Raw genomic sequence first — 25,059 nt, 5'->3', positions numbered from 1 at the left:
TGTCAGCATCAGCTCTCAAATAAACTGTGTTCCACAGTAACTGGGAGGTTTTTGGTTTTCACTTATATGGTAGTAATGACTTCTGTTTGTGAATCTGTAGGCTGGTTTCCTGTGCAAGGTGCTGTTTGAGCTCAGAAGATGGCTATCACAGGAAGCTCAGAATGATCTTGAGCCTTTTGGGACTCTTCCCCACGTAAAACTAAGGGATCAGATAAAATCTTAAGGTTTTCAGAGAGCATTTTAGTTAGATTCAGAATGCTGATGCCTGTGTGCCAAAGTGATGGGAAGTCTGTTTCTACTTTTACTTTACAGATGTTGAGCTGTTTTGAGAAGGACTGCATATCTTAAAATAGTATTTTAAGGCAGCTGATGCACTGAAGTGGAAATGGCAGATCACCATTTTCCTAATCCATGTGTTCTGTAATCATAAAGAAAAATGCAGTCATGATTCATCTTAAAAGTAAAGGCAAACCCTGTTCCTTTTTGTCTAAATGCTACAGGATGTACTGAATTTCTCTTGTATGGACAGCCTCCAATATGGAAATGCTCAAACGACTTAAATAAAAATATTTCAGGTGTTGTCTTTGGCTTCATCGTGCCACAGCTCTCCTCTGGAGACTTGGGTCCAGTGCTGTCCGGAGTGGCTGCTCCCTTCCTTCCTCCTTTCTTGGGAGCTCTGATGTGGGCACATTGAGATCTGGGGTGTTGGAAGAGCAGTTCAGCATGGATCTGTTCGTGGGTCTGGAACAGCTGAATTAGCAAATGTTTCAGCAATTTCTGCTAATGGAACTTTCTTTTTGAGACAAATTCTTCTATTTTACACAACTATTAAAGTCTTCCAGAAGTACGAGTAATTGAAGTGTAATTAAAAGTGCACATAAGACTTCTTGTGGCATGTAATTTTTTTCTAAGTGTGTAACCTCAAATCTCCCTAAATTGGAAGCTGCAAATTAATTACCAGAATTTATTAATTATGGCTACTTATTTGTTACCTAGACTTTTTTTTTTTTAGTGAAAAAATGAAATGCTTGCAGTGATAACAAATTAAATTCTGGCTGACAGGAACAAATTATGTAGTTGAGGGTATGTCTCTTCTGAACAATATTACAAAATATTTTGCAAGTTTTTGTTTTTACTTCTAGATTGTGTGTATTTCTGGAAGATCATTTCACCATTTCCTGTTTAATACATAGAGCATTAACTTTTTTTTTTACCCATTTGATGTGGAAGGAAAATGCAGAAATGAGTGATTGCAGTGTTTCACACTCGAGACAGGTGATGTGCAAAAACAAGGAAGTAGAGAAGGAATAATTTGTGATGGTATGTGAAAATGCAAATAACAATCCCTTTCATTAACTTTTATGAGTTATTGTAGGCCTTTTTTACACAGCACATGGAAGCTCTGAAATGAAATCTAGTTGCGTAGCTGGGCTGATAGTGAAAAAAATAAGAAGGTTCACATAGGAAGAAATGCTGTGCTTTTGTAGGGGATGAAAACAAGTAATGCTAGGTAGTTAGATAATTTGTGGAAGAACATAATTTGCAAAATTTATTTCAACTAGTTCCTTTCAATTCTGATTTTTTTTTTTTTTTTTGCTTTACCGGTATAGGTCTAGAAGCATATTGCAGGGGATTGCAGGATCATGTCCTGTGGGTGTAGCCCAAGTGTGGGGTGCGCGATGCTTCCTTTTAATGGTCGGTATCGAATCCCCTTATGTCATTGACAAGAATGGTTCCTGTGTGTTTTTATCTGCATTATTTGGTCCTAAACAGCATAGAGAGTATTCTGTGTTGGTAGGATGGTGGATGGTAAAAATCTAAGAGGTTTGTTCTCCGTGTTTTTTTTTCCCCCTATGTTTTAAATATCCCAACATTTTTATTTGGTCAAGTATTACTGACAGAAAAATTTGCTAATTCCCTCTATTTGTTTCTAAGTGTGAGTCTTGTCAAAATGCATGTTGCTAGGCAGTATTTTTCCACGAAGCCATGTTGTAACATCTGTGGCTTTTGTTCCTGTGTCAGCTGTGCTAAGAACCTTTTCTCAATGGGATATGTTTGTTTGCTTTTGCAGCACTTCTGTGAACTCTGTCTAGCACTGAATGCTCTGAAATAAGTGCGGTCTGTGTAGCAGGGAGAGGTCATCCCTGCGTCTGTGTATGTACACGAAGACTTGCATGCTCTTTTCTGCGGGCATTGTACACTACAAGCTTGGAACTGGATGCGTTGCATTAGCAACATAACCTGAATAGAGTGCTCCAGCACCTGTTACAAGTAGAAAGGTGACGTGATGGTCAGAATAACGAACCGAAGAGAAAGAACTTAATCTGTTTGAAGTGTTTCTTTTGATGAGAACAAACGTTGTTACTTGGAAAGGGGTTACAAGTCTCATGCCCTGTTAAAACAGTGTCAGAAGATCAGAGTGTAAAGTCATGAATCCTGCTGGTACTTTTCCATTGAGGAGATGGGTTCCGCTTGCAGGATGACTGAAGCCATTGAACATCTGTGGGATACGCAGTGAGACACAAGTGTTGAAAACCTACTGACCTCAGTACCTGTCATCTGGAAAAGGATTGCGGGACTTTCTTCTTGTCTCTTAGCAGTGAGATGGTGCATCTGGTGAGATGGTGCATAATGCAGCAGCCGTGTTTGGTACTTGATAAGCTGTATGCATGTGTGCTAGATGAAATCCTTTAATGACAGCTATAGAAGGTGTTGAAACCTAATAAAAGCTAAAATAAAGCCTGCTAATGAACTAAACAAACAGCTAAAAATAAAGCCCACTGATTAGCTAAATAAGCAGCTAATTAGCTTTTTTTTTTCGTATTAAATGGCATTATTATAACAATTTCCTACTCAGAAGCCAAATTTACCTCCAGTGCATGTCTCTGTTTTTTGTAGTGGTGAGTTGAGCTGTATTCAGTGAACCGAAGTTTTCCTCCTTCACGCAGTGATCTGAGTGAAGGAAGTTTATTGAATTTCCACTCTACTGGACAGTATTTTTCTTTATTAAGTACAATAGCAAAGATGATGTAGAACAAAAATGCTAAGATTTCTCTGAGTGAAAGCGGTATTATTCCTCTGGCTGTGAGAGAAATTTGTAAGCAGCTACTGTATAGACTTTTGTCCTGCAGTAATTTAAAATAATATCAAATTAACTTATAAAATACCAGCATTTTTGTGAGCTGGGATTTATCTATCTCAGTGGTTTTTTTAGAACTTGTACGTACATGCTAATAGCTGCATATTGACTTTTTTTGCTGCTGCTTTAAACAGTAGAGGTGTGTTGACTTTAAACTGTAAGAATTGCAGAAAGTTTTTGTTCCTTGTAGCCAGGAAGAGCGGGAAAAGGCTGTGGAGAGAGAGAAGCCCTGGAGACCTCATCCATTTGGTCCCAGAGGTAGAAATTTGAGCGTTGCTCTGCCCGCCTCCTGGGGCACCGCCGGGGTTGCAGCCCCTCCTGGGCGTTGTCTCAGCCTGGAGGTTCAAATAAATCCTGGTGCTGCTGCTGGATGGATCAAGCTTTGTGGTCATGTGCTGCTGCCCTGGCCTTCACCGTATCTGGGGAGACAAGAGCCTGATTTCAACAGAGATCTGAGATGCCTTTTACTGTTCTGCTTGGTGGGTTGTTACATGGTTTTTTGAGTGTTCTTTTTTTTTCCCTAAGAGCTCCACTGTTCGGAGGATTTCACATTTCTGCAGTGAGCATAATTGTGTGCAGAGTTGTTCCCGGGCCATCATTGCTCTTTAATGCTGCAGGAGTTGGTTCTGCAAACACTCCAGACCATGAATGACATTTCCTCCAGTGCCACTGACTGCAAAGGGAACCACTTTTGCTAAACACTAAGAACGTGCTTAATTTAATGACTGCTCTGGGGCCAGATGCTGCATTGTATTTGAGCCTTTCTTCTGTATAAAATCTGACACTTGAAAAGAACTTCTGCTGTAATAATGAATTGTTAATATATCAACAGTCACTTGTGACTGTTTTTCATGTACGTGAAGCAGTCTTTCCAGAACAGCCAGGCTTGTATTTGTGGGAATCCTAAAAGCTTCAGAATACTTAAAAGACTCGTTGCTTCTGAGCTGTAAGCTTTGGCAGATAAAGGAGAGACAAAAAGTGGTTCTTCAGAAAATGGAACTGTGAATACAGAATGTATGAGCTGTCAGTTTTATTACCCAACTTTGTCACTGACAGGCATATTAATGAGGCCTTGGCACGTGCTAGTCTCTTAAATATGCAGATGTGTATGAGTACTCTTCTGCGAACGGCTGGAAAATAATTAAAGGGAACACTACAAAATATGCACTGTAGCAATTATAAATAGAAGTGGGAATAAGAATAGTAACGTTGTTCAGAGCTTGCAAACCTGCTAAACGTTGGAAAAAGAGAAGAAACAATTTGAGGAAACAAATCTTCCTTCGTATCTGTCTTCTGTGGTTATGGTGTTGTGATGCTATTTGACAGTGATCTGCTTTGCAGTGCTGGGAAAGCCATTTTGTTCCGCATTATGTGCTCTGATGGAGCTGGCTCCATCACAGCATCTGACTTGTTGGCAACTGCTGGTGGATTTGGCAAAACTTCAGTTATTGCTGTGCTGTGGGATGGTGTCTGCAATATTGAAGGCTATCCTAAATATCAGTATCCAGTATTTTTAAGGATATTTTTACCCATCCTTGTGATTTTTATTTATTTTTTCCTTCTGTATGTGCAAAGCAGAAACAGCCATTAATGTGCAGTATCTGAAAGATAAATATGTAGATTCTAGATTGTCTTTCCCAAATGTGCACTTCTAACAGAAAGAGTGGGCGATAGTGCAGTAACATTTCATGCACAAAAATAGTGGTTGTGGCATTAAGATCAATGAAACGGAAACTTGTGGAACAGAACTGAAGTGTTCTTGTAAGTGGATGCACCAATGGCAGAGCTATGACTTGCAGAAATTCTTCTAAATGGTGATTTAAAGTACATTTTGTCTAGAGAGGAACAAAGGGTCATCTATTATTTTTTCTTTTCTCCTCCCCCACCCCGACTCTCCACTCCTTCCTGTGTGTCTTTCGTCTTTCTCTTGGCAACAGTCTATGTGTTTTGAAATGTGTGTACATCCAGTAATAGTGATGCAGCCAGCGATATTGGCATTTCTGGTCAGAGTAGTCCAGAGCAGTCACAAGAGCAATGTGCCTCCTGCGGGCAGGCTGTTGGTTGGAGCACCAGCAGGGCTGGCTGTGGAGTGACTCTGCTGATATTTCTGCAGAGACCTTCCACAGACCCTGCAGGCATGCTTACCCAACACGCTGCGCAGTCAGCAGCTCTCCACCTGCTCAAGTGACGGAGGTGATCCCTGGGTACCTTCAGGGAAGTGCCTGACACTGGGGCTGCCCCTTACCAGCTGTCATGAGGCTGATGTCAAGCTGATGTGAGTATGTGACAGCTATGTGAGGCTTTGGAGCATTTTAGATCTTGGTATTTCTTGAGCTGCTGTGCAGGCACACGGCCATTTTTTTGTCTGTTGGAGTGCTTTGTTTTGTCTTAAAATGAGTCTGAAAGAAATGTTTTTGCATATGACTTTATTATGCTTTTATACAGTGTATTTTAGGAGTTATCAAATGTGTGTGAAGTATGTATTGTAAGGCATATATGGTTGTTTTCCTAGAAATTGCTCAAGATGATGGTTTGAATGTATTGCTTAAAGCAAAAGAACAGGAAACACAGCAAAAACAAACAAACAGAAAACAACTAGGCTGCATCAGGTTGTATGCAGTCTTATAATATGCCTAACAATCCATAAGAAGGTTTGCAAAGTTCTCAAATTACTTTCAAAGAAGAATCTCCTTTATCTGCAGCTGTGACCAGCCTGGTGTTCATCTGCCACGGCTGCACAGCTGCAGCCAGGGAGATAGTCAGCAGTCCTGGCTGTGGGAGCTTCAGTGGCTCTGGATATTTCAGACGACATCCTATGAGTCTCCAGGACTTGATACCTTTTTGTTAGATACCCGTGGTTAAATCTTTTTCTATCAGTTTAATTACAAAGCATATGCTTGATTACACTGGAAACAGAAAACTAAAATCCTGCCTTATAAAGTCATCGTTCGGTGCTCTCTTTCCCACTGTTTTCCAGTGTTATGTCCAGTCAGTGACTGAGGACAGCATACTGACTTGATGCTGTTGGACTTGTGTCTAGTTTTCTCTCTGTAGTGCCTAAAGAGCGGTGTCATTTAAAAACACATTCCCCTCTCCCCTCGCCCCTTCACTGTGGAAACCTAACTCTTACAGTGAGAAAACCGGAAACTTTCAGCAGAGTGTGAATGAACATGATATGCCTATGTTGGATATCAAAGTCTGGACTAAGCTTGTACTGCAGAGCCTTAAATTCTCTAGTAATCCCCACTGACCTACAGGGAAAGTTATTAAAAAAGTAACTTAGGGCTCTCCCAGGATAATAGCTAAAGGGTTCAGTGACAGCCACTCTTAATCTTTCATAATGTTTTATTTTTATTGGTGGTGTCAAAGTGGTAGTTTGAAATGACATGCCAGTAATAGTGTGTCAGTCCACTTAGAGCTTTCTATTGATAGATGCTGAAATGAAATTGAACCATGGGATTCTTCAGCCTGAAGGCTCGCCAAAGACAACGCATTTGTGCTTTCCTTAAAAACCAGGAAAAGACTTTGAGGAAACCTTTTAGAAGCACCCAAGACTAATAAACAGTGGCTTAAATAAGATTACACTTTTAGCTCTTGTTTCTTATGGCAATTTAAGATAAGAGAGGGTTTGAAAATACATAACCATGTATTGTTTTAATTTCCATCGTCCAGCCTTCTTGGCAGAGTTTTGCTCTAAGGTACGTGCAGGAGCTTGCTATTGAAATATTTGATCTCGTATTCCTAAGTGGAATAACAATAATAATAAAAAGCAACAAAAGTAGTCCTTCCAGTACAGGCAGGAAGTCAAATAGAGAGAGACCTTATATGGCTTGGACCTTATGTTCCCTTGCTTATTTTGGTTTGGAAAACAGCATTTGTCCCCCTTTACAGGAAAAACAGTTCAAGTTAGTATGGGACAAAAATTATGACTTCTGTTTAGAGGTGTTTTTTTTTTTTTTTTTTTGTCCTTCATTGTTGCTGGCCATGAGCCGGCAGTGTGCCCTTGTGGCCAAGAAGGCCAAGGGTATCCTGGAGTGCATTAACAAAAGTGTGGGCAGTAGGTCAAGGGTGGTGATCCTCTGCTCTGCCCTGGTGAGGATACATCTGGAGTACTATATTCAGTTCTGGGCTACCCAGATGGGAAAAGGTAGGAATCTGCTAGGAGTCCAGCAGGGGACTGCAAAGATGTTAAATGGCCTGGAGCATCTCCCATGTATGGAAAGACCTGGGTCTCTTCAGCCTGGGAAAGACTGAGTGGATATCAGATTAATGTTTATTAATTTCTAAAGGGAGGTGGGAGGCAAATGGCTCTTCTCAGTACTGCATAGGGATAGGACAAGAAACAGTGGCCTAAAACATGAACTTAGGAAGTTCTATAGTAACATATGAAAGAACTTCCTTACCATAATAGTGACAGAGTGACAGAGCAGTGGAACAGGTTGCTCAGAGGGGTTGTGGAGTCTCCTTCAATGGAGATATTCAAGACCAGTTTGGATGCCTACCTGTGCAACCTACTGTAGGAAACCTGCTTTAGCAGGGGAATTTGGACTCAGTGATCTCTTGAAGTCCCTTCCAACCCCTGTGATTCTTTATTCCCTTAAGACCTAATTGAAGAAATAGTGGCATATGTGTAACTACACATATTTTTGTAAGCCTCTACCAGTTTGATTGCCTCTGTAGCCTTACTTGTTTACTGAAATCAATCCCTTTCACAGTGGCATTGCTGGGATGTACTGCCAGTGCTTTGGTCTTGGATAGTTTTCCTGTAACACGTGTCTTTTGGTGAAAGTTTGCAGAGAAATTGCACAGAGGGTCGGTACTTCAGTAATGGCACTGCAAAAAGCAACAGAGCCTGTTTTGGTTTTTATGACTTTGCCAAATGGAAACATCTCTATCTGTGTGAATGCAGAGTGGTGAGCTCTTTGCTATGGCAGAAAAATGCTCACTTGTCTTCAGAGAGGTTAATTTTATGTTAGTTTTTTAGAGTTACTTCTGTCTGGGGTAGTGTATGCCGTTTTGTTTTCTGTACTCAGTAATTGTAGGAGGACTGCTAAGTCTTGTTCTCGGCTCAAAACACAAGTGGCTTTGTTTCTCTTTCTTAAAGGACTATGTTATTATGTAAAAGTACATAAGCTTATGTTTTCAGGTGTGTCAACGGTTTACGGGCGTTCGGCCCGGTTCCGTGACAAAGGGGACGGGGGATCCACGGGCCCACGCCCCAGGAAAAGGGAAAAGGGGAAAAGGGTAAGGAGATGGCCCTGAGAACAAAGAACAGCAGCAACAATCTGAGGAGAAACAAACTAATTTACTAAAATAAGATATTGGAATGCAAAACAACACACTATAATACAATATAATTACAATTTAAGCTGATAACTCCTATACAGAGAGAGAAAATGTCCCAAAATCAAGGTAGGCCTTACTCTACTACCGACGATAAGACGGCTGGAGAGCGAGGTGCTGCCAAGACGAGAGATGGCAGAAAAAGGGACGAGGTCTTGAGATCTACAAGTTTTTATACTGCAAGCTTTTATCTTTTCCCTCCGGCTGGAAAATGGTAACAGAGGAGCAAAGTACCGTGGGGAATGTAGTAGTCCTTCTGAGAACCAGGTACATTCACTACACGATGTTACGATGTGGAGTACCAATAACTGAAAATCATAAAACCATGACACAGGTGTTTGTTTTTGGTGTATTAAAAATGTATATATGTACTCTTGTAACATCATAGGAGGTAACGACATACTGTTAGCCTATGTATTGCTTCTGTTCAGTCTCCAAAAAGCAGCCAAGGCATATGGGTGATACTGTATGGGTGATATGTAGCAATACATTGTATTTCCAAATGCTTCTTGGCTGTGCTCTCTTCTGTTGGATTGTTCCCCTATGCCTTCTGAGTTCAGTAATCTAAGAGAGAAAATGGCCACATTGGACCTGTACCAGACTATCTTGTTTTTGTTTTCTCAGAAAGGTCTTTCTCCTGAAAATAAAAATTTAACAATTGTAGAGTACTTCAAGTGTGAAAGTTTTTACTTCTAAGTTGAAATACTTGTGGTTTTCCTCCTTCAAAACTGAAGGATGTTTGCCCTGTATGCTGGTTTTACCAGCAGATAAAAATTCTGCCTAGCGTATTTCTGCTGTGGTCTGACCCCTCAGTCAGCTGGGCCGCATCTGGCAGTGAGGAACCCCCTTGCCATGGTGTAGGCAGTTTGCTCGGTGAAGCAGAGCTGCCCGTGCAAACAAAGCAAAAGAAAGACTTCATTTGCTGCTTCCTTTCAGCAGGCAGGATGGCAGGGTTCATCATGCAGCAGGGCTCCTTGCGAAGATGAACACCATTGCTCCAAATCATAGAATCATTGAATATCGCAAGTTGGAAGGGACTCAAAGGATAATCGAGTCCAATTCTCGGCTCCACACAGCAAAAATCAGACCATATGTCTGAGAGCATTGTCCAAACACTTGTTATACTCTGATAGTGTGCCCCCTTCCTCCTCCTTTACCCCAACTTTATTGCTGAGCAGAACATCACATGGTGTGGGACATCTCTTGGTCCAGTTCAGCTGTGCTGGCTCTGTTCCCTCCAAGCTCCTTGTGCCCCCTGGCTCCCCCCGCTGGCCGGACAGTGTAAGAAGCTGAAATACTGCAACATCCTTGGCTCTGTGCAGCGCTACTCAGCAACAACTAAAACATTGGTGTGCTGTCAGTGCTGTTGTGGCCACAAATCCAAACAAGGCACCATACTGGACGTAATAAAGAAGACTAATTCAGTCCTAGCCAAAACTAGCCCATTTCTGAAGTGAAACTTGCTTCAGAACAGAACAATCTGAAACAGTGGCTGTTAAGTGGAAACAGTTGCAAGTTTGCAGTGGACAGTAGTTGCTTTTCCAATGTGAGTTAAGACTTGAGATTGTTTAGAGGTGTATGTATGTTTTAGCAGTCATCAGGGTTACTCCTTAGAGTACTTATTACATATAACTGACTTCATGGCTTCTGTGTAGGTGCGTAGTAACACAAGGCGATGTAGAATCTCTTCTGGATACTGATTAAATCTCCCCTTCTGTAGGCTTTGTCAACTATTCATATTCAAGAGAAAATTAAATTACGAACATAACACTGTGTATATGTGAGCTCTTTATTAGGTTGTCCCTGCTCATTGCCAGTTGCATATGAGCTGTGCCTGCTGAAAACAAAGAACTTGCTATGCTGTTTATGAAGGTCACGTTAGTGTCATGTTAAATCTGAGACCAGATTTCAAATGTCACCAAATTCAGATATGGTCTGTTAGAAGTAGTAGTGTCATTACTTTGTTTATGTGTTCTCTTTCTCTCTTTTTTCTCCTTAAATAAAAACATTTGATATATTTACATCATGCGCAGAGTTTACACTGACGTTCTTTATATTGCTGAGGTACATGCTTCCATCATTCTCACTGCTCTTTCAGTTGTGTTTGATTTCGTACTGGCTTGTAACTTCTTTTGTTATTGTCTCTGATGCTGAAGGCATCATGAAGCAAACTGGTGTGTCTCACAGTCTGTTGCAAAGCGTTGTTAGTCTGCTAGGAAACACAGTAAGCAGTGCATAAAGTCCTTAAGTGGGAATTCTGTGTGCAGCTCTCACTAGTCATCAGAAGAGAGCCCAAATCTTTTTACACCTTTGGGGGGGTCTAAAACTTTGCAGCAGTAAAATACATTGTGCTTCAGTTTGGTTTGCATGTTTTAACTTTCTGGGCTTTTAGCAGACTGTCTTGGTGTGGTCTTTCTTCCAGACAGAGGAGATGCTCATTTGGTAGTGGCTTTCAGGAGTCTCAGGAGACTTCATTGTGTACGCACAAACCAACCTGTGCATTTGGACACCTGGCCTGCTATTCTGGTACTGGATTTCTGTGGGTCTATCTTGTATTACTGTTTTCGGGAGGAACTTGCATTTCTGCTTTGCTATTTGAATTTTGCACCGTATTTCCCACTGTAACTGAACCAGTCAATTTTTGTTGGCTCAGCAGCTCTTAATTGTAGGTATTAATTGCTATGGAGCCAACTGAAATACTCATAAAAGTCTGGAAAATCATGTAAGATGCTGTTTTTAGTGAGTAAAATCCATAATCCATATTTGAAGTGATTCAAGCTCACTCTCTGATGTCCAGTTCTGAATGCTTCCTGTGTCTGTTGCTTCTCTGTGCAGTGACTGAAAACAACATGGAGCTTGGAAATTCAGAACAGGGCACGTAATGTTTCCATAGATATTTCCATCCAAAGCAAATGTTTACAGTCATGCCTTAGTTCTATTTATAATGAAAAAGCTGGCACGAACCTTTAATGAGCACATGCAGTCTCATGCGCAGCGCTGGTGCTGATCGTGTTTCTGTCTGAGGATAACCCGTCATTTCTGAAGGAGCTGTCAGTTCATGATTTTCCTCCCACAAGTGGAAGATGGGGATATAAACCTGCATTCAGGTGAAGAAGAGCTGCAGAGCTGGGATATCCATCAGCCCTTATCCTGTTCTTTGTGAAAGGGCTGCGGGTTTGGTTTTGGGAACCTCTATGTCTGGAGAAGGGTGCTTCAGGTAAACTCTAGCTGTGCTGCAGCTGCTGAGCCCTCAGTTGTACTTCTGGAGATCTCGTAGGTGCTGGGGACTTCAGCTGCTGTGTGCGTCTGTGTGCATGGGGGACATCTGAGTGCTTCTTTTCGCACAAACCACCAGTAGTGCTGGGAGCTGCACTTTTTTGACAGATTGGATTTTCTGATGTGACCTGTGAATTTTGGAGTGGTTGATTCTGTCTGCGTGAGGTTCTTCTCAGGTGTGCTGTGCTGCATGTGATTTTTCTTTTTAAAAGGGCTTCCATTCCCTTTGTTCCGTCTCCAAGGTGGTAGATGAAATAAATGGTGGTGAAATTAAGGCAAAATGATTTCAAGTAGGATTTCTGATTTTTCCCAGAATCCCATCAGCTGTTTGTCTTGTTTCTAAGCTGGCTGACTGTTGCTAGTGTATGTTTTCTCACTGTGGATGGATCCTGATTTTAATTTACATGAATGACATTGTGTGCTTTCCGATTTTAGTAACAACAAATAATTGTTTCATAGAGCATTGAATTATAATTTCTTGCTCAGGAGGAATTTAAATGCATGGAACAGTTACGTAGAAAAGAGGAGAACTTCAGTCAGAATCTAATGTTTGTCAATACCAGCTGTGTTTGCTGAACAAGCTCGTTTGAAAAGATCAATTGAGATTTTCTCCTCTTTTTTTTTTTTTGTTTCATAAACAGCAAACACATAGTATATATTTAATGGACCAGTAGGACTCAGCTCAAAGCATAGCAGTGCAGGAGATAGTTTGCATTTTGGGAGGAAGAACTAAACTGATATGATTGGAAGCAATGACCATAAACCGAGATGTTTGAAGCAAATTTTAGATGTTTTACTTCCTGAGAGTAAAGGTGCATTCAGTACATTGCTGTTAAGGTTTCATGATTTGTTTTTTAGATTAGTGTTACAAACTTGTGGTTATTTTATTTGTATTTGTGATCAGTAATATGAAATTCATTCATAGTTGTCAAGGGAGAGATCTCTTTGAAACTGGAATCATCATAGAAACAGCAAAGATGACATCTGTTTTATTATCAAATAATACCATGTATATGACTTCATTTTTCTTTTATTGAAAAGTACTGTAAGACAAAATCGTCTACTGTGCTCCTAGGAAAACCTCTGTTTTTAAAGAAGTATTGCTTTGTTGAATTGTATCACTTTTTGTACCTGATTGATATTTATCCACTCGAAGAAATAATGTAATTGCAGTATTTAAGTGATGGTGAGAGGTGACCTTAAGTACTGTTCCTTCAGTGTGCAACATTGAAGCAAAAGAATGGAAAATAAGTGACTTAATTCTTTACTTGTGCACCACTCCAATGGTGAAGAATATTGTTATTTTAAAGAGCAGATTTCATAACTAAGGCTTTGGGGTTTTTTTGTGTGTCTGTGCACCTGTTAGTGTGTACACACAGGGTTTTGGACGTCTTCAGTCTAGGAAGTTATGCTTGCCATCAGTAGAATGCATGCTGCTTATCACTGTATAGAGCTCTTTGGTAAATTTTAGGGCTAGAAATCTCCTAAGATGAGGAATTCACTTTTATGCAGACTGTGAAATTCTCCTTTCCTCTGTGGTTGGGGGGGAATCCAGAAATACTGTTGCTTGCAGAGCTACTGAAGCAAGAGGTTTTCGTTAAGATTTTGCATAGGTTTCCCATACAACATGATTGTTGCTTGAGATCTTCAGGAGCTGTGCCAGTGCCCTTCTCCTGGTGAGCTGCTGTGTCCCAGAGCTGTGTCTATGCTGCTCTAGGAATAGCAGCAGGAATTCTTTGCTTACTCTGCTGCAAATCTGTTGTCTGTGGCCAAATTTAAGAAATCACGTACAGCTTTTGTTGGGTGATATTTTAGAAGCACAAGAAAGCATTTTTTAAAAATTATGGTTAAAATATATATTTTATTCACTTAAAGGTTTTTAATTCTTCCTCTGGAGCCCCGAGGCCTTTATTTTGCGTGTATTGCTCCTAGTAGAGTTTACATTTCAATGCTGTCGTGAAGAAAGCATTTTGTTCTTGGTAATATCTTTTCCCTGTTCAACAACAACTTAAATTCTGACATTCATGCATTTGGCAATACAGCAGTTTCAAGCATCACCTGTGGCACCCCAGTGCTGATTGATCACAAAATTTTTATTTGGTCTAAGAATTTTTATTTGATTCTAAATGGAAAAAAAAAAAAAAAAAAACTATGAAAAGGCTGCAGTTTTGTTTCACATGTAAATAGTAGTGAATTAATCATGTTAATGCAGCTGAGTTTTAGCTTCCTGCTGTGAATACATAGATTTGATTGACCAGGACTATAACTGTTAAGTGTATGCATTATGGAATTGTGCAGAAAACATTGAATGCCTATTTCTGGGAAATTGATGATGAATTGCATTTATCATAATATTTACTGAAAGTTCTGGCCAAACTGGAGCTCCATTGTGTCAGACACATACAAGAACCAGTACAGTCACTGGGAGTAATCAGCTCACAGCTTTGCACTTTGCAAAGTGTGCCATAGGCTCAGGAGAGGGTAGGCAAAAACCAGAGGCACAGAGGAAAGAAAATGTATTCCAGACTACCAGATATGTATGCTGTTTTCCTTTGGGGTAGAGTTTTATTTTCTTTGTAATGTTGGGAGTGCTGGTGTGATTTGTATTTAGGATGAGAACAGTGATGATGACACAGTGATATTGTAGTTGTTGCAGAGAGCGCTTACTTTTCTCAAGGACATTTCAGCTTCTCGTATTGTCCTGCCAGCAAGGAGCTTGGGGGGACACTAGGAGCTGTGAGGGGGTGGAGCCAGTAGAGCTGGACAAAAGGATGTTCCATACCATATGGCGTCATGAAAAAAAAAACCCAAAAACAAAAACTGGGTGTAGGTGGTGGAGAGGGACGGACAGCTGTGGCTTGGGGCCTGACTGGGCGTTGATTGGCAACTGGTAAACGACTGTATTATGCATCACTTGTTTTGTAAATATGTATTTTATATATATGTATTTATGTATATATATCGTGACTATTATTTTGCTTCCCATTTGGTCTTACTAATCTTCATCTGAATTCACACGTTCTACTTTGTTTTGCTCTCCCAGTTTTTCTGCTGGGAAGCAGTGAGTGAGTGAACATACGGTGCTGACCTGTTGCTGAGGTAAACCACAGCAATACAGAAAGGAGATCAGAGTCCTTGACTGGCATCCTTTCTCTTGGGCCTTGCTGCCTTGTGCTAGCTGTTGGAATTCTTAGAAGCTCTACAAACATAGAGGTTGTGAGAGGGAGAAGGAAGGAAAAAAGTTTCTGACTAAATTTAATAATTTCTTTATTTGCTATGAGATTACAGTATCAGCTTTTATATTTGCTCAAACCTTTGCATTCGCAAATGTTTTAATTGCTAGAAAGATTTCTGCAACAAGGTGTTCATTATTGTGTGTATGTATTGCACGCATGTAGCTCCAAAAGTAATGCCTCCTATTTATTTCCATGGAAACTCTGATAGCTATAAAGAGCATGAGAGCGCTGTTCGATAGAGCAGATTCTCAACTACAAAACACTATTCTTCAAAATAGGCACCACTGTTAGCTATTCATTTCTGCCAGGGATGAACGAGAGCCTACATGCTACACTCATAACAGTCAGCACCAGTGGAGATGACCCACTGTCTCCACTACTGAAATGCACCACCCACTGCCTCACTGTATTCACATCCACTGTTTGGTTTCCAGAAATTTTCAGCAAGTGTTGATGAATGTCAGCATGTGCCTTTTTTTCCTTATGGAGGGCTGCAGCGACATGTTTGTACTTCCCCATCAGAGTGCCTCTCTGCTGCCATCTGTCACACAGCAACAACATGTAACGGGATATTGGTGGGAGGGTTCAACCTCTACTGCTGTACCACCAACATCTGCCTCTGATGGTGTGGGCCAACGTCATGTAATAGGAGGAATTACTTTTGAAGCACCTTGTGTGTTATATTACTAGCAACAGAATCTAGACCCTACAGAAGTCTGTTTGAGAAAAAGTAATAGTGTTCACCTAGTCCAAGGACTCACTTTAGCCCTCCGGTTATTTCTGAAGGGCTTCAAAGTCTTCGGCCTCTCTAGTGACAAGCTGAGGTGATGTAGCAGAGGCAGAGCTGGGAGCTAGAGGAGAGGATTTAGAAGTAAAGGGAACCTCTGCTTAGAAACTAGAGTAAGGCAAGAACTAGTTCAGAGTGCTTGGCCAACCCACACTCCTAGGTGAGGGAGGGCAAATTAGTTCCTCTGTGTAATGCTGTCAGAAGTAGGTGCGCAGACCTTGTGGTCAGTCTGCCAACCTCAGTACTCAGAGGAGTGGGGCAAACCTAGAATAGGATCACAGTTTCAGTCATTTTATCTTCTGATGGCTAGCAGAAAAGGAGGTGATGAAATCATTATGTCCTCAGTGTTCAGGTGAATTGAAAGGCTCCATCCCATTCCTCCTTGTCTGGCTGTAGAACATCCTTACAGGGGAAAATCCTGTGTTTTGTTGATGGGGTTTGCTGTTTTGTCTGCTAAGAAAGTTCAGCACTTCAAAACTTGGATGTAAAAGTTAAGTGTGTAAAAATCATTGTGGCCCTGGATAAATAACCCCATTATTGGACACTGGTAGCTGATCCTGGAGTCATTCCTTGTGCAGAATTATTATTTGACATAGTGTCAGTGTCAGCTTTCTAAGTACTGTATTTCAGTTTCTGTTATATAACTTGAGCTGTGATAGTGAAGCTGTTGTAACGAGTGCTGTGCTCTTCCTTGCTTCCCTTGAATCTTGCGGAGGGAGATATTTAATTTGGGTTATAATATTTTAATCGATAATGGACTAACTAGTTTGTGATTATAAATTTCTTGATTCTTCTCTTGGTACTAGCACAACTGAAAAAGCTGGTACTCCTTTTTTCTCTGCCAAAATATAGCAAGGAAAGAAAAGACATTGAATATTAAATGCATGATATACCAAATTTTTGAACTTATCTATCCAATTTTGCTAACTCATGGAACATTTCCATGGAAAATGCATGTTTTTTTAGTGTCATCTCTGAGGGCGTAGGTGTGTTTTTCCTTCTGCACAAAGTGCCTTACTTTTACTTGCAGTACAAGCCTTTTGATTGGAATGTTTCTTTGTTCCCTGGAGAAACCTGATGGGACATATTGATAGATTGCTATTTGCTATTTCTGCACAGCACTGTCTCTGCACCCTCTCTCCTGTTACTTAAAATGTATCTGAAGTGGTTTATGTTCTATGGGTATCTACTTCTACTCCAGCTGCTAGACACGCTTTGCATAGAGCCATTGGTTTGCCTGTGGGTTTTGCCACACCTGCTGGTCTGCGACAGCACGCTGCCCACTTGTTTGGCTTCCAGGTTCTTCATGATGCTAGGAATTTTCCTATGCTTATCTCTACGGTAGGAGTTTGGTTTCTGCAAAGTGCCAGGTGTTACTGTGATTCTTTTAACATTTCTTTCTACTGCAAAAAGTGCTGCATGACACCTGCTTGTTGATTGAAGATGATGATGAGCTGAACTTAGAGTCTCAAAAAGCAGTGACGGTCTTTCTGACTGTCAGTGAATCAGTGAAGACACGGAAAAGATGAAAAAAGAATGCCACAAAACATTTTCTGCATATGTTTTAAAAGGGAACGAATCTGGGGGAATAAAACACTTAAATTGATGTAAGAATTTAGATTACTGAGGTTTCAGTTCTGACCTAGACACGAGGTCTGGTAATAAAGAAGTTACTGCTTTTGTTTTTTTTTCCAAGGGAAAAGTAGACACTTCTAGCATTGTAAATAGGTATTGATAGTGTGGTATGAAGACTTTTAAAATTACAGCAATAATGACCTTTTATTTTCCACAGGATTTTTGTAATGGATCACAAAACCGAAACTTCATATATCACTGTCACTCATAATTAGATTTGTTATGTGTTGTTGTATGGGGCTTTTATACTGCAGGGGAAAGCTTACATTCTTCTCTTTAATAGCACTAGAGCTTTTCCAACAAAATAAAGAGGTGATGCTACTGCTAGACAGTTTTACGGTAGCTCCAGATTATGCTTGCATGGTCAAGGAATCCAAAAGAGCTTTATAACAAGCTTGACTATTGTAGTAAAGTTACTCTGTAAGCTGAAAGACTCATTTATGACAGGCTGTAGAAGTAAAAGACGTGTATCTTGTGCTAACAAGATAAGGGACCTTCTTCTGTTTAGTTTGTTCTCTCGCTCTTCTTTACGTGTTCCGGTCGTGGCACTTTTTCTCATCTACATATGAGTACATGATTCTTATTTATAAAGGATGTAGTATTACGTGCAGCAAGGTTGTTTTATTGTTGGCTTGTTATAACTACAGTTGAATTGCGTACCCGAGGATATATATATATATATACAGGTTATGATGCCCTCAGTACTGTAATGAGGTGATAAGTTGCAAAAGGTTTTCAGTTACTTAAGACTTTTGGTTCCAAAACTAAATAAACTTTTTTTTGAAAATAGTCATTTTAGGTAAAAAAAAATACCTGCTTCCTTCATCTCTACAGTGTAAGAGGACTGGCTTTCTGGATTAATCTATCACATTTAATTTTTTATGTTGCATCTCTTCTCAGGGTTGCTTCTAAACCATAAATATTCATCTTATTTTCTCCTACGAGTGATACAGGTCATGTATTGAGAAAGATATTAACAATCTCTATTTTGCATGTTACACATTTTTGGAAAAGTCTTGTAAACTTATTTTTTCCTGCCTGTGTTAGGCTTCAGGCTGTGATGAGGATGACTGTATGAAACCAGGTTGAGTGTCATTTCATTAGTGCGAACTAGGGAGCAGCATTAGGCCCAGTCCCATGACTTTTTCTAACTATGTTTGCTCTCACACTAAGCTTATGTTTAGTAAGCATTTAGGTAGCTTGCAAATCACCATGTCCGAAGACAGAATTTTTATGGTGCATTTCAATAACTCAGGTCAGTGCTTCCTTAGCTGTGAACTAGAGTGATCACATTGCCCATGGTGCACCTGCAGTCTCTGGCGTGGCAGTAGTAATTTGCTGGAACCATTCTGTATAAATTAAACTTCCCTGGTCCTGTGGCACTCTGATTTTTTTTTCTGCATCATAACTAGAAACAGAATTAATTTTCTCATGTCTCTGAATTTGTGCTTCTAGTATGTTTTGCAGTTGGAATATTTACCTTTTGACCATGCTTTTATATAAGGCAGCGGTGAATGTGATGGTTGCAATATTGTTCTTCAGTCTGCTGCTTACTCCTTATAGGTTGTTGAGATTTTTTGTTCTTCTGGTGGGCCTTTTAGCTCAGCGTAGGAGCTCGTGAGTTTAAAAAGAAAGGTGATTGATAACTCACACTATTTTGTTGTAAATCCAAGCGAACCAGAACTCAGTGTTTTTCTGAGCATAAATGGCATGTTTGCCATGGCTCCTCTTCAGAAAAGTAGCCTGACTTGTATGCTTCTGTGAACGTGTATGTCAGCATAAGTAACTCTGATAACCTTCTGATGTTCTGATATTTTTTTGCATGCTTTCAAGTAGAGAACAGTAGTCTGGCTACTTCATTACAGTTCTCATCTCATAGCGTGTGATCAAGCTGATGGTTTCAGTGCAACATTTTTCATCGCTGCAGAGCATCAAGGCTTTGATTGGAATTTTTGCAAAAAAGAAAAAAAAGTCCATAGAAATTGGATTTACTGTTGTTTTCCCTAGAAATTATCATAGTTGTTGAAACTGTGAATTGCCTTGCTTTTCTAGTTTTTCTTGGTTTCTCTTCCAGATTTTTCATATTTTTGGCCTCAAGAGTTACTAGTGCTTGCATGCAACTTTGAAAATATTAGGGTAGTTGTCTTTAAAGAAAACCTGTTGGAAAATAAGCTCTTTAAAAAGCAGAGCTAATGAAGCCTACTCTCTGCCAGATTTATGTTCTTTGTCTTTCTCCTCCTTCCCTCTGCAGTGCCTCCCCTGTCCTCTACCTCTCTTGCTGGCCATGCAGCAGCACATGCCATGGCTGAGGTTGGAGCAGTGCTCTGAGCGGCTGCTACCTTTGGGAATGGTTAAGATGTGAGTCCTAATACTTGCCTTTCCTATATAGCAGATGTTAATTTGGGTATCTTCTGATAGCAGCTGGTTGTTTTGGGACGGGGTTGGGTTGGGACTTGGAGGAATTTGGTTATCCTTCAGTCTCTTTTCAAATTTGATTGAAGATAACCAACAGATTTAAAAAGCAACTAGAAACTTTGCTAGAAGTAGATGGTGGAATTCTTGATAAGCTGTCCTTGTGTGGAAGAGTTCTGAAAGAGCTTCCGTTGCACAATACTTTTCTGTCCACCTTTTCTTCTCCACAAATTTGTCTGTGTTCTCTCTCACAGCCTAGCTTTCTGTCCTCTGTGCTCTGTGAGTACATGGACTTCAGCATAGAAACAATAGTGTTAGACCACTGAAGTGAACCGAGATGCTGAAGGCTTGAACATCAGCATTATAGTGAGAAGTGCTATGGGCTACTTTTGCCTAGAGGTTAGAGCAGATGACTTCTTGAGGTCCCTTCCAACCTCAGTTGTCATGTGCCCTTATGATGTTATTCATAGTCAGGACAGCACATTTACACTGAGATGAAGTATGAGTAGGTGTTATCTGAACTCCGGCAAACTCCCTGCTTTCATCTGTCTCCATACTGCTTGTTCAACTGACCACTACACCTTCCCCTCATTGATTTATATGAGGTAGTATTTTCCCCACAACGGCTCTAACCCCTCTCAATTTTTTTTAAGCCTTTGCAGTCCGTTTCTGAAGCTGTTATTTATTTTGAAGGTATCTGAATAGTTTGTCAGTTTAATTCTGGAAAAAGCAGAAGAAAAGTATGAAGAGTCACAAAAAGAATCACCTCTCCTGTGAAGAAAGGCTGAAAGGCTTGGGGTTGTTCATCCTGCAGAAGAGAAGGCTTGGGGGAGACTTCGTTGCAGCCTTCCAGTACTAAAAGAGAGTTACAAGAAAATGAGAGATATTTTACCAGCACCTGTAGTGTCAAGACAAGAGATAATGATTTTAAGCTGAAAGAGGGTAGATTGAGATTGGATATTAAGAAGAATTTTTTTACTTGAAGTGTGGTGAAGCACAGGCACAGGCTGCCTGGAGAAGCTGTGGATGCCCCGTCCCTGGAGGCATTTGAGACCGAGTTGGATGGGGCCCTGAGTAGCCTGATCTGGTGGGTGGCAGGCCTGCCCATGGCAAAATCTCTTCTAACCCAAGCTATTCTATGATTAACCTCAGATATTGAACAGGACCATAGCAATATACATCAAATTTGTAATGTATTATAGGTATGCTGATATTCTGGCTATTTATAGATGAGAAATGAGTATATTCTTCACAGAAACTAGTAAAAGTTTAACCTACTTTTTGATATGATGATAGATTCAAAGAAGATCTTTTTCATTCTGAAAGCAATATGGAGGATAGAGATGTGATTATTGTTCAACTAGGAGTAGACCTTCATATCTGAAGCCTTACAGTTTGACAGTTTTGCTTAGTCTCTTTGAAGCAGTGAAAGGGGACTAACTCACATTAGCTAGATTGCAAGGGCCTGAAAAATTAATGGGATTTCTTGCACAGTCTGTATGAGAAATCTCCATATAGATGTCTTTCCCAATTGAGTTGTTTTGTTCTCCAGGCAGCTCTGCAGTGCCCTAAGAAAAAACAGTCAACTTCCTTCTTTGTTGCTTATAATGTTCTACATGAAACACATTGTGGAAAAAAAAACCTTGCTGATATAGCAACTTTTGTGTCTCTTTGCCCAATAACCTGTATATACTTCTTCCCATTGGTGTTTTTAACTTCTCCACTTTTCACTGAGTGGGTTAGCTGAAAGATAACTTTTTACAGATATAATCAAAAGTTTGATTAAAATAAAACTACCTGTGGAATATGAGGGGTATCTGATGCTAGTAAAACTTGAAATCAGTTTGAATTTTTGGTTTATGTTCTGTGATCTGTTAAGTCTTATGGAAAAAATTTATGGATGGAAACTGTCTTATTGGCTCTGATTTAACTTCTTACCTGCCCAGACAGTTTCAAGGGTTGTATGTGCTAGATCTTAAATGATCAATTTGAATGGTCATATTTCCATTGCCATGTAAGAAATACAATTTTTTTGGTGTGTGTTTAAAAAATTCTAAAAATGTAAAATGGATATTTTATTTGTGGAGCTGCTAATACATCAGCAGGTCTTCTCCTCTAACAAGATCTCAGTAACTAGAATCTTAGAAACACCATTAGAACTGTTTTGGTTGCCTCTTCACCCTACAATATAGAGACTATTCCATCTTACCTAATTTAGTTGGATACAAGGAGAATTATTTGGGTAGAGGAAATGCAACCAAGGCAATGATATCAGTGAGCTGGAAATACTATTCATTGATATAGCTGATTCCCAATTATGATACAAGATATGACTGAGTATGCGCAACGGAAGCATCTTCTTGAAGTTCAGAAAGGGGCAAGATACTGAAACAAGAATTACAGTAGGCAGAAAAACATAGCTATGTGTAGTGGAAACAAATTAGGAAAATAAAATGATAATGTGTGTGGTGAAAGCTTTTCCTGTTCTTTACCTCAGCAATCTGTCATTGAATTATTATATCATGTCTTTTGTCTATGATGTAACATATTCTGTTTTCTTTTTCAGATCAGATTCAGCTACCCAGAAACATGATTGAAAACAGTATGTTTGAGGAAGAACCTGATGTGGTTGACTTGGCAAAAGAGCCTTGTTTACACCCCCTGGAGCCTGATGAAGTTGAATATGAACCAAGAAGCTCACGCCTCTTGGTGCGTGGCCTTGGGGAGCATGAAATGGACGATGATGAAGAGGATTATGAGTCATCAGCAAAACTACTGGGGATGTCCTTCATTAACAGAAGCTCGGGTCTCCGGAATAACATGTCTGTCTACAGACAGAGTCCAGATGGTTCTTGCTCAGTGCCCTCTATGAGGACCATGCTGGTTTGCACTGTTGTTCTTGTGATTGCAGTTTCAGTGATAATGGTGATTTATCTCCTTCCCAAATGTACCTTTACCAAAGAAGGCTGCCATAAAAAAAATCGTACAATGGAACTGATATACCCTTTGGCAACCAATGGAAAGCTGTTTCCATGGGCAAAAGTAAGACTTCCTTCTGATGTTGTACCACTCCATTATGATCTTGACTTGCAGCCAAACCTAACTACTCTGAAATTTACAGGCTCTGTAAAGATAGTGGTTAATGTCACCCAGGTAACTAAGAAGATCGTGCTTCACAGCTCAGGACTAAATATCACCAAGGCAACTATTACTTCAACAGAAGGAAGTCAAGAAAAGCCAGTTGAATTGCTGGAGTATCCATTGCATGACCAGATTGCAGTCATGGCTCCTGAGTCTCTCCTTGCAGGACAGAATTACACTGTCAGCTTAGAATATTCATCTAATTTATCAGATACTTACTATGGCTTTTACAAAATTTCTTACAAGGATGAGAATTCTAAGCAAAGGTAGGCACAAAAATGCTGCTTTTCTCTTATGTTGCTTCTAGATTGTGCTTTGATAGAAATAACAAAAGTAACTTTTTCTGTTGAATGTTTTGTGCAACTGCTTCCTATTGAATAAAATGAAAAATCTTCTGATGTTTTAGATTTAGAGATTTTTTTTAAATATCAGATTTCTTCCTTATGTTGTTGACACTTTATGCAAAGCCGCTGGGGAGATAGATTTTAACAGTGATTAAAATCATCACTGCGTGAAAACTGTCTTTCATGGGTGAGTTCTTTAAATCAGGGCAGCTTCAGTTCAGTGTAGTTTCCTACAGGCCCCATATGGCACTGTAGCATGGCTTTTTGTTTGATTTTTGATTTCTTTCTTTGGAAACGTACTTGGCTAGTTGACAGAACCACTGTTGTGGAGAATGAGTGCTTTTTACCAAGAAGATTAGAGTATGTAGCCATCCACTACCACACGTTTCAAATGCTCCTTATGCTTGTTGTGTGCTTAAGATCATTCATGCCTTTGTTAGCACATAATAATCCATGCAGGTTATTTAGAAACAGAGGGCAGTATAGATCAGTTCACTTTGTTGACAGGAAAGTTGTTGTAATGAACCCATAAAACAGCTGTTAGGTAAAATAAAGGTTTGAAACCCTTAGCAGCTTGTGCTAAAAAATGCCAAGACCTAAAGTGTTTTTTTTTTTTAAAAAAAAAAAAAAAGTGACATGAGACTAAGGGGAAAAGCAAGAATAAGATGTCATCACTGCTACAAATCTTTGCATCAGCAGAGAATTTGTACAGAAGTGCTCCAAATACTTATGAATAGATTTTGTTTCTTGAAAGGATAAGGCAGACTTTATAATTAACACCACTGAAATTGTCCTCTGGAGAAAAAAATTACATTTAGATTTGATTTATTTTCACTGACTTTAAGATATCTCATTGAGCTGTTACTATCTTTTTGAGTGAGACTCCTTGAAAACTACAATAGAAAAGCATTAAAATTTGGTTATAATCTTTCCAGTGAGATATACATAATATCTGTATGCTGCTAATGTTTGAATTACTGAAGTCCCTTAAGGATTGCTCATCTTTAATAAATAATAAAATGTCTCCGTGTAAAGACAATTTCATAGGAACATAAGGAAGATTTATTTCTTTTTATTCTTTTAATAAATAAGAACAGTATGTTTTCATTCAGATTCAGCAGGCATCTCTAAGCACTGACAAGATGTTTAAAGCAGAGGTTATTTATTTTTTTCTGAAATGTACTTACAATTTGCTGTTTAAACTCCCCTGAGCTAGATCGTAGTGGAGCTAAGACATACTGCTAAAGTGTACAAGACAATAGGTTGTATGCAGCAGTTATTTTCAAAAACGTGTAAAACTGCTGCAGTCAGAGGAATTGTGGAACATGACTGGGTTCTTGAACTGATCAGCATCTGAGGTGAGGCTGGAACTCTCCTCCTCCCTCCTATGCGTTCCTGCTGGTACTCACTTGATGTTGTCTTGGAGACCTTCTTGAAGAGATCAAGAATTTGAAGATGGAAATGTAGGCAAAAGGGTTACTGATTTGCTTTCAGTTTGCCCCTGTCTGATGAAGATGTTTTTCTGAGGTACAAGTGTTAGATTATGGAGGTAACACAGGAGGAATGCAGGCCTGGCAAAGAGTAAAGTCAGGACCCTGAACTTCAGGAGAGCGAACTTCCGGCTGCTCAAGGAACTGCTGGGTGGGATCCGCTGGGAAACTGTCCTTAAGGGCGTAGGAACAGAGCAGAGCTGGCAGCTCTTTAAGGACACCCTCCTGAGAGCGCAAGAGCTCTCTGTTCCCCAGC

At 39.9% G+C, this 25,059-nt stretch overlaps 1 protein-coding gene across 3 annotated transcripts in view; it reads left to right on the top strand.

Moving 5' to 3' along the window:
• Positions 1–25,059, top strand: part of LNPEP (leucyl and cystinyl aminopeptidase) — a 61,506-nt gene that overhangs the window by 1,271 nt on the left and 35,176 nt on the right. The window contains exons 2-4 of one of the 3 annotated variants that reach the window (XM_021380299.1): positions 2,072–2,616; positions 3,330–3,618; positions 22,395–23,235. In XM_021380299.1, coding sequence (XP_021235974.1) covers positions 3,597–3,618; positions 22,395–23,235 — 863 coding nt within the window. In that variant the 5' untranslated portion in view covers positions 2,072–2,616; positions 3,330–3,596. Of the gene's footprint in view, positions 1–2,071; positions 2,617–3,329; positions 3,619–19,752; positions 19,775–22,394; positions 23,236–25,059 lie in introns of those variants that run through there. The other 2 variants (XM_021380301.1, XM_021380300.1) reach the window with 2 other exon arrangements.

The sequence above is a fragment of the Numida meleagris genome, chromosome Z (genome assembly GCF_002078875.1).
Source record: "Numida meleagris isolate 19003 breed g44 Domestic line chromosome Z, NumMel1.0, whole genome shotgun sequence".
Taxonomy (NCBI): Eukaryota; Metazoa; Chordata; class Aves; order Galliformes; family Numididae; genus Numida; species Numida meleagris.
The sequence above is the reverse complement of the archived record's forward strand: the minus strand, read 5'-3'. Positions and strand labels throughout refer to the sequence as shown.